The 10,211-nt window shown below is 46.5% G+C and overlaps 1 protein-coding gene across 1 annotated transcript in view; it reads left to right on the top strand.

Moving 5' to 3' along the window:
- The first annotated feature begins 1,714 nt into the window (after positions 1-1,714).
- LOC149510564 (cytochrome c biogenesis CcmF C-terminal-like mitochondrial protein) overlaps positions 1,715-10,211 on the top strand; it is a 9,684-nt gene continuing 1,187 nt past the window's right edge. Inside the window, 4 exon segments of the mRNA XM_089757570.1 lie at positions 1,715-2,595; positions 2,695-2,839; positions 2,914-3,069; positions 3,241-10,211. The exon segment at positions 3,241-10,211 is cut by the window's right edge and continues 1,187 nt beyond it. Of these exon segments, the coding sequence (XP_089613696.1) occupies positions 1,715-2,595; positions 2,695-2,839; positions 2,914-3,069; positions 3,241-4,038 (1,980 nt within the window). The 3' untranslated portion in view covers positions 4,039-10,211.

Below are 10,211 nucleotides of genomic sequence, written 5' to 3' on the forward strand. Positions count from 1 at the left end.
TGGCTTTTGCTTTCTAAAGTGTAAGTACCCCCTCACCCGGCTCACTTCTGCTCTTTGCCTAAGTCTCCTACTAGTGGGCGCCCTAAAGGAATCATTCCTCGTGGTTGAGCCCCGCCCCCTTTAGGGTACCGTAGGCCCTCCAATTGACTTTGCCTTTTATTGAGTTAGTTTCCCCGCTCACCCTAAGGAATTCTCTTTCTTTCCTTTTCCTTGAGCCATTCTGATATCATTGGAAGCGGAAATGCCGCTACGCCCCTTGCTAAGTGCAAAAGGCTTTTTGTCGGTCGCCGAGAGCTGGAGTTCATCCAATGCAGCCCTTCTCAACTATACGATACACCAACGTCCGATTCTGTGCTTAAGGTTGCTCGGGCTTCCTGCTTGCTTAGATTGAGAAAAAGGGAAACTACCTTATCCAATAAGATAAGAAAGATCAGTTAGTCAAGGAATCCAGAGAGTGAAGAGAGTGAGGGTTAAGCCACTAGTGGCTGAGATTAAGTCAATTAAGTGAAGTCCGCTGGGATTCTTTCTTAGATAAGATATAGATTGTTGGGACTTTCATCCACGACTGGAACTCCGCCATATTTGATTAGTAAAGTCGCTTTTAGGCCTTTTCTTGCATGCAAAGAATTAGATTCAGCCTGGTCCCTCGGTCAACCTTCTGTCCCGCCCCCTCAAAGGGAGCCAATCTTTCTTATTTGATAAACATGTGTTAAGCATATTGCTTTTTGCTTTTCGCTGACAGTGCGGTTGTCTTTTTCTCGCAATAAGATTAAAGCTCCCTGCCATCTCACGAATTGGATTTGAACCAATATCTGCCCTATCGGGCTACTTCCCTGTTTGTCGATCGCGATCCCACCCACCCTTCTTACCAAATGTTTAGCCATCATCGCTACCTTTTTTAATAAGATCGGCTATGCGCTCAGCCATTTCGTTCTTTGAAAGCCCGGATACCTCCTCATTGGAATACGCCGACCTTTCCTTCTCTGCCTCCCGACGAATAAAATTGACAATAGATTGCCAACACGATTTCAAAAAGTCAAACATAGTGCGTTGGTTCATTCTTTGATTGCTCTGCTCCCCCCCTTTAATGAAGAGAGACTGATTCTGACTATCCCAATTCAGGAAATCACTGCTTGGGTTGGTCCAACCGAGAAAGACATGGGAGGTTTTGGGCGTAAAAGTTTATTTATTTACGATATATACGGTATAAAAGATGAAAGCCCGGTTCTCTTTGTCTTCGAGCTTTCATGAATTATATTCTTAATGCGTCTTTGTTATAACATTAAGTTAGAATTGTAAATTGCATCAATAAGTCGTCTATATGGAACGCTGCGGTGCGTTCCATAGTTTTCAATATCACTCAGGTGTCTTGCGTATGTGGATTCAGACAAAGTGGTCCCTCGCGGATAGAAGAGGAACCCCCTTATCTGATGTCTGTTGTTTAAGAGAGACTCCCTCGAATAACCGTCGGACAAGAGAGCAATTTCTATCTTTTTTTCAATCTGGAGCTGGGCGGAGAACTATGAGAGTTTGCTTTTGTTTTATGTTTCTAAGAGCAGTCTGTCTGATCAAATAAGGGATCAGACCGCTCCTGGTGTTCGAACTAGTCATTAATGGTCGGCTTCATTGGTATCCTTTCGGTATGCATTGCGAACACTTTCAGTTTTAGCGTCTTATCTTCTTTAGAGAAGTGAAACTCGAACGGATAGAGCTGATGGTCCAACTACATAACTTTTTCTTTTTTATTATTTTTATGGTCGTGCCTCGTGGCACGGCAGCACCCGTACTATTGAAATGGTTCGTCAGTAGAGATGTTTCCACGGGTGCCCCTTTTTCCAATGGTACTCTAATTCCTATTCCTATCTCTTCATTCCCTCTTTTGGTCTATCTACATTCCAGGAAATTCATACGCTCCATGGACAGAGCAAAAAGTGGAGTCTTGGTCAGAGCAAGCCGCCCTATTCAATTACCAGACATAATTGGGAGAAGCTCATCCGAAACTAGAGCTAGAAACGCCTTATTTCCTTTCGTTCCTGTTCTTCATTTTCTTCTTCTCGAATCCAAGGGGGACTTCTCATATTTAGAATCTTTCTGCGGTGTGCTCCGTTTACTATTCTTTCGTACTTTCTTCTTTTTACCACGCGATAGGTCAGCGAAGCATGAACGGGCGCGGAGAAGGAAACGCCAAACACTTCGGCCTAACGGGAATGAGCAACGACGAAATGACAAGATGAGGTGCTCCGGGCACCCCCCTTTAGAAAGAAGGGTCGAAGGTTTTGGGCCTGTAGCTTTCCCCGTCCCCCCTTCGTCGGGTGGTGCTTGTGTAGGGGATATGCCACCAGAAATCGGGCTTGAAGCTCTTGCCTTACCAACGAGCCGACAGCTGATGGCTATGGCTGTTGGTCACGACTACTACCAAAAAGCTCCAATGAAGATGAATATTTCACATGGGGGAGTGTGCATCTGTATGTTGGGTGTTCTTCTGTCGTGCGACCCGGCGGCTTATGTGCGACCTGTGGCCCACGCCTCCTATTTGTTCAGGGCGGGCGGCGTGAACTCTGATTCGATTCGGGTATTCAATCCCGCCGCTGAGATGCTCAGTTGACTCCTTAACCTTGATAGGAAGATGGCTTATTCAATAATTCGTGCATAAGGGTAAGGAACTTTGGATGAACTAATGCGAATGGGTGTAAGCCTCGCTGCTCGGAAACACCCAGTGCTGACCACACTGAGAGACACGAAAGCGCAGGTAACGCCAATTGGCGAAGTGGCGTTAAGCATCCCTAGCGGTACGAAAAGAGAGGTCGTGATGATATCATCTACGTCCGTACCGCTCCTCGTGGAGTAGATCCCGCATCCGACCAAGTCTTTGACCAGGGAACGGGGGAATTCCCACTACCGCTGGCAGGCCAGCCGGGCCGTGAGCGCGGTGGGAACGGGCTTCCCAAAAAGCCAGCCCCGGGCCGGGGTCAGCATAGAATGAAGGGGACGGCCCTAATGTTGTGTTGGCAAAGCCAACTTCTTGGGTTGCGGGCGGAGAAGAGCGGACGTGGGGACTCGGGTCGGGGCGCAGCGTAATGTTGAGAGCCATTCCATTTAGGGCGAGACAAAATGGGCGGGCACGAGCGGTCTGGTGTCCGAGCCAATTGGTCAGACGACGACTACTTCACTTATTAGATTAGTATTAGCCGCCTATCCCGGAATGAAATGAGATAAAATAGAAAGAACGCGAAGCGCTAGCGCTATAGGATCGGTTTTTTGGGGGGGGATAAGCTCGCTTCTTCACAAGCTTATCCCCGCCCCGACCGGCAGCTGCTGGGTCTCCCCATCTCTCCTAAACTTCCCCCGGTCTTCGGCCCGAGCTGTATGAGGCAGAAACTCGTCCCACGTACGGTTCGGAGGCCGAGCCCCACCCCAGCAGTAATGGTGCGGTTTAGGTCAACTAACACAAAGAAGATACAGTTCACTCAACGATTGCCTTTGGGTTCCGAACTCCATATGGGGAAGGAGCGTTGTTGTTTGCGAGGTCTCGATCATTTACATGCACCCACTTTTCATTCCATTTGTGGGAATTTGATGATCTATAAACCGTCCCTAACGAACGATCGGCTCATGTTTGAGCATGATGAATCACTTCGTGCCGACCCGTTGCTAATAAACTTTCCGGCCTCATATGAGAATGGAAAACTGGAGCATTTTCTGCATCGGTGGATGAAGAATCGTAAACATAAGAATTTCTGGTTAACCATGTTCCCAGAAAAAAGATACTTTCGAGAAACGACGAGCACGACTGAAGTGGCTATACATACAAATCTATTTACGGATCTATATGCTTCGATTGGAACTGGAAGTGGAAGAACTGGAGGCTGGTATACCACCATAATGAAACTGCCTTTTCTTTTTTTTATTTGGATCGGATTTATGTTGGCTTCGTTGGGAGGCTCGCGTAGTTTGTTACGTCAGCTCCAAAAGGATAAGTTGCGTTGGAATCGAGAAAGTTCCGTGGAGTTCATAATTGCATAAAAGGAGTCAAAGTAGTGGCTGCGGCGCGTCGAGGCACTTCTTTGACGGTCCCCGTCCGCCCGGCCTGCCGCCCCGCTCTGAAGAATTCATGGGCCTAAGGCGGGCGAGACAAAATGGGCGGGCACTACTAACCAAGCCAAGCCTAGTTCTCGCCGATAAGCGCTGGTAGCTTGCTTCCAAGCCTTGCCTTATATAATAGTTGTGGCCATGGCCCGAAGGAGCCTTAAGCGCTTGTACAATGCTCAAGTCAAGGCTCTGGGCAACGAGTAGGATGGAGCCTTGACTTTCTATTATATTAGTAAAGCGTGCCATATATATTGAGGGAAGGGAAAAGGGGTCTCTTTCCTCGCCCGATTGTAGAGGTCGATCCCCTATCACCTTCGGTGCCCCCTTGTGGTCCTTCTCTTTAGCTTTTCCTCGGCCTTTAGAGCTAGTTGATAGGCCACTTTCCACATCTGATGCATCGAGATTTCATCTTGGATTTAGAACCTCAAGCCCTATCAAGCAAGCAAGGGATTCTGCGTCGGATTCGTTCAAGCCATTGCGAATAAACAATTGGTAGAACTCTGCAACTTTTTTTTGTTGGAGTAGGGGCTTTCTTGTACGCTTCTCTCCCTCCTATCCTTTAAAGCGAAGTGAAACCTTTGGAACAAGCTTTGGGTCTAATGTTCGGGTAGAAATGAATCCTGCAACCTCGATCGCATCTTGTCCCATGTACTTCCCTTTGCCTTTCCGCTCACGCCTTGCTTGGACTTGATCCCACCAAATTGAGGCTTTCCCGTGCTCTTCCGAAAGAAGCATCTGGAAATGACTTGTCATGGGCTTATGCGAGGAAGAATGATTTGCGCGGGAAAAATTCTTGTGCTTATGTGGATGGGTCGCTCAATTTCCCAAGACTAGAGAATCCTACAAAAGATGAAAAGTGCAACGCTTCAAATGGGATGACTTGTTTACTTCCTTTGAGCCTCATATACACCGTCACCCCTTTTTCGACTGCTAAAGATTAAAAAAAAAAGGAATCTTGATTCTCAGGATGATTCTTCACCTTTCTATCAGTTGCAACATGAAGAACATGCCTTAGCTTATAGGTAAAATAAAGAAAGAAGTGTGCTATACTATTTCTTTTATTACCGAAGGCTTAGGCTTCTATGGGACCAGCCGAACATGCTTCGGGACATCGACCCTATGGTCAGAATCTTCAATCTGGAAGCTCTGCTGGTGCATCAGGCCAACGAAACATGTCCAAGATTGCCACTATTGCAAGAAGCCGGGTCACATGATTGCAGACTCTCGAAAGCGGCAGAATGCAAACTCTCGTCGACAGTCAGACACAGCTCATCTTGCCGCTCTCCCAGAGACGCCTACTGAATCGGAAACTTTCCAATCCCCTTACTCCATAGGGCCTCTGAAGCATTACTTCTATGATCTTAGGAGCACTCCCACGCCCGACACAGATAGTTTTACCCCACGACAGCGGAAGCAGATTCAGAGGTTGAATCCGTCTTGTCATATCTCTTCCTCCTCTGCAACAGGTATTTGCTCCCCCTTATGCTTACAACATAGGGGGCTGCTTACTTTCTTCGGGTGCATCGAAGAATATGACTGGTGATTCTTCACTTCTTTCTTCTCTTCGTTCTCTATCGTTGTTCCTTATTGTTTAAACTGCAAACTCCGAGCAATTCCCTCTAACTAGTCTTGGTACTCTCTCTCGTTATCATCGAATATGCTCTGCTCTTTTTCATCTTTCTGTTCTCAGTGGCTTGAAAAAAAAAAATGCAACTATTCACTTCTCTCCTACCTCCTGTCTTGTAGAGGATCATGCGAGAGGCCTTATTACGTAAGGGATTGATTGGGAAGGACCGTAGAGTTGGCAAGCTCTCTTTTTGAGAAACTTCGTTTACCTTTTCTGGTGTTGTTTTCTCTACTCCCCTTTTTTTGTTGTGGCATCGTAGATTAGGACATGTCTCCAGCCCAAGACAACGATATTTTATTTCTACTGGAATGTTGGGGTCTGTACCTAACATTGAGATTTCTACTTGTATGGGTTGCAAGCTGAGAAAAGACTCGGCCCTTCCTTTAAACATATTAAAGACGCTTTTTCGACTTCTTTTTTTGATCTTGTGTCCGAAACCCATTCTGCCTCTCTGTTATCGAAAGGAGGCCGTATATGTCATTTTTGACAGAAGAATGAAAAAATTGACTAAAATCAAGGTTTTCCGTTCTTCTTCTTGAGGTGAATATATCTCCGCTGCCTTCCGAACTCTGCTTGCTTCAACTCACTTCATTTACAAAGCGCTTTCCCAACGATCCTGCCCCCACACTCCTCAGCAGAATGGAGTTGCCGAGCGGAAGCATCGCCATATATTGGAGACAGCTCGCTCTCTCTTGCTCTCCGCTTCTGTCCCTAGTCAATTTTTGGCTGAAGCTGTTTTGACTGCTGTATATTTTTTGAACCGAATACCTTCCTCTGTTATCTCCGGCCTGTCTCTTTTTGAGAGAAAATTTGCTACCCCGCCGGACTATGAAGAGCTTCGAGTCTATCGGGAGAGGATGTGGTGGTAACCCCCGCGGCTTCGTCTAGAGCCGGGCGTCCAGCCGTGTAGGAAGACTCACCCTAGCCACTATAGTATAGCGACCCCGCCCCCAACTCTAGCTGAGAAGCACCCTCCATCCACTTTCCCTTTTCCGCGTGCCCAAAAGCCCGCCCGCCTGGTTTATGAGCCCCTTTCCGATTCCCTCACCCAATCTCATGAGAAGCAAGCCCAGCGGGCCCTGCCTTAACCTGTCCCCGGGCAGCCAGCCCTCACCAGGCTGCTGGGCATTGCTAAATGCTCCGACACGAAGCAAGCTCTCCCGAATACGACAGATGCGGAAGTGGCTAAAAAAGTCGGAAGAAGAAAGTAGTTGGACAACTGTATGCACGAGGGTACAAACGTATTCTGGGAATTGGCAACATTGACAGAAAGGGGAAGAAAAGGGGGTAGGAATAAACTTTTTTAGGTTTAGCTATACTAAAGTAAGTTGTCGGCCTAACCTTCGGTTCCCGTAACTAAGTTTTTCTTTCTTTCTTTTTATGTACTTTTTCTTACAACATTTAGACTTTCTTACTTTTTTTGAAGTGTGGGGTTATTATATTATTTTAATAAATAATAGATATAGAATATTCTATATCTATCTATCAACAATAAGAAAATCATTTTCTTTTTTCTAATTGTTCATTCCTGGGAAGAGGAAGAAGCAGATAGAGCAAAGGCCCCCTTTCCGTCCGCTCTTCCCGAAGTGAGCAAATTGCATGTAGAGATCCGTAGGGGCTTATAGTTTAATTGGTTGAAACGTACCGCTCATAACGGTTATATTGTAGGTTCGAGCCCTACTAAGCCTACCACCCCTTCTCTTCACCCGATAGTTGGCAGGCGAAGTCCCCGCCACCCTGCAGATCTCAATCTAGCGACGGCACCTGGAACCACACTGCTGCCGCTGCCCTTCGGGCACGCCTCCTACGCTTACCAGTCACCTACGCTCTTGCAGCATGCCCCCTTCGGGCAATACGACTTTCGTAATACGCGAAGCAGCTGAGCGATAGCTCTTCGATCGCTATATTCTCGCGATGGCGAAGGATCGAAGATCTTCGCGAGACGGCCCATGAATCAATCTCGAGAATCGAGCATGGGGCTTGAAGACCCTACCGCATTCCGGCCCCGGGGCCTTCAATTGGTCCTTTCTCTCTTCTCTTTTACCAGTGAGTGGTGAGTTTCCTTTCGTTGTAGGTACCTCTTGGATTCGGAGTTTGTTCCAACATCTGCCACACGTGAGATCCTGATCGTCTTTCTCCCAGTGTTGTTGCCTGCTGGGGGAAGGAAAGTGGGGTTTCCTACCAGGGCCGGAGAAGGTCAAACTCTGGGTCTGGGCGGGCTGCCAGGTTTCGCCTACGCTACGGTTTCACAAGATTGAACCTTTTTTGTTCAACCGAAGTTAAGGAGTTCCAGAGCACGAGGGAATGGGCTCTCATTCCCGGGACCGCCTCGTCTATGTACTCGGCCCCCCCGATTGCTTGAAGATGCGCGCGCGATACGATAAAGGGCCCCAGGGTTGGAACCAATGAAAAGCCAGGGTAGAGCCTCGGAGCCGGCCCAAGCGAAGATCGGCACTCGATTGAGGAGCAGCCCGCCAAAGGGAAAGTCGTGGAGCCGGCAGACCGGGAGGTTACAATTTCAGTTTTCCTCTTTCCATTTCCGGGAGTGAATGTAGGAAGTGCAGATGGTGGAGATGGTGTGAACATTCAACCAAAGGCGTCTTGGAGATCGACAATAGCGTTGCATTGCGGCCATCCCAGTTCAAGCTACGTATGGCTGGCGTACAACCTACGGGCTTCTTAGCCAAAAAAAAACAACAAAAAAGGATGCCTGGTTTGGTACCTTTAGTCCAATCTTAGACAAAGAGAAAGGAGGATATGAAGCACTGCTGGGTAGACCATGGTCCCAACCAGGGTGGTTCATGACTAGGCTAATAAAAAAAAGTCTCAAGCAGGGAAACGCGGGATGGAAGGCGGAAAAGGCTTGGCTTTGTTTCACAGAACTAAGGAAATTTCGTTTCCGTAGTGGTGATGCTGATATATATATGCAAGATCGAAGACGCGATTCGCGCGGGTCCGCTTTTTTTTTGTTGATAGCAAGGAGGCGATTTGTTCGCTGGGCGATTCCGCTAGCCAAATCGCACTAATGCAATTCATTCGCCCTACTATCCTACAGAGCAATTCAAACTCTTAGTAAGAGCTAGGGCGACTCATTCTATTCTCTTTGAGGTCAGGTAAGTAAAGCGTCTAGCTTAGGGGGGCGCGTCCAATCGCTGAAAGGCCTTGGTGATTCTCCAATTTGGTAATCTGAAGATAGAAAACCACAATGATTCCAAACTGAACTTCAATCAATAGTCTCGTATCCATGCTGCCCCGACTCCAAACTCGATGTTTGTTAACTAAGCGGGACATTCCCAAACTCCTTCTTATCAAACCCCTTTCTCGTTCCCTTGTACAGCCTTGACCAGGCAGTTTTCATTATGTGTTCTTTGCAGTGTCTAGGGAGGTTAGGAGTGAGTTAAGCCAATGCGTACAAATAGACAGACCAGGTTCATCCTTTTATGTTGAGGTCAGTGCAAGTCTGTCTATGATGTTGAGTCTAGGTGGTGTTGAAGCTGGCTTATTCATGCTAGTCATCTTAGAGCTATGAGTCAAAACAATGTTCACCAACTCTTCCATAGTAATCTTGTTCATATTCTACTATCGAAAAAGCTTTTCAAATATGAGTTTAAATTGTTATATTAAAGTGTTTTGTCTCTTCCCAAGGTAGCATTGCCGAGCGGGCGATCCCTATCTTGTTTATCCAGCTAGCTTTTCTCCGTGGTACTCAAATTCTATTTGTGAGAGCTCGGCTACTTTTTTTGAAAGGACCTTAAAGCATTCTCAATAAAAATGCCTATCTATAAAGCGCTGAGTTGAAGAGGGAACAAGTCCCACAGAGAGATGATAAGTGAGGGAAAAAGTGAAATTTAAATCTCTTCTGGAATGGAAGACCCCCCATCCACTGACTACAAGACTGTAGCCTAACACCCAAGTTAGCCTGACGGTCAGCTAAATGAGTCGCTTCCCTCTTCACATGAAAGATTTTAACTCAATATATATTGATAAAAGTTTTCTCAGGATAAAGCATAGGCGCCAAGGTTCTTGATTATTACCATTCGCACATCGTTTCATGTTAAGAGAACCTTTGATATGATAACTTGAAAAGAATCAATAGTTTGGACAAAACCACGGCCATGCAGGAGAGTTTCTGCTTTTGAAAAGGTTGCATTTCTAATCCCTAGAGGAGACCCGTTCAATTCCACATGACAGCACCAGCCATCTCTTATGACCCCACCATAATCCGAATTCCTAGAGTAGCCTTCCCTACTCCTTCAAAGTTCATCTTGATGTGATTTGAAGAGGAAATTGCCACAAGATTGAGATAGATATGTTTGAATTTCAATTCTAAAAAAAAGTAATGCAATAAGACCTCGTCATGTTCATCTTTACTAACATCCCATACAAAAAATGAAATCTTGTTTATGGTCTGGATTTTTTCAATCACCTTAACGAAGGAGGTGGACTTTAACCAAGCCAGCCCTTCTTATGAAGTGGCTATGGAGATTTCCAAAGG

The sequence above is a fragment of the Durio zibethinus genome, unplaced genomic scaffold, assembly GCF_047325235.1.
Source record: "Durio zibethinus cultivar Kanyao isolate XHJ-2024 unplaced genomic scaffold, ASM4732523v1 HiC_scaffold_30, whole genome shotgun sequence".
In the NCBI taxonomy this organism is placed as follows: Eukaryota; Viridiplantae; Streptophyta; class Magnoliopsida; order Malvales; family Malvaceae; genus Durio; species Durio zibethinus.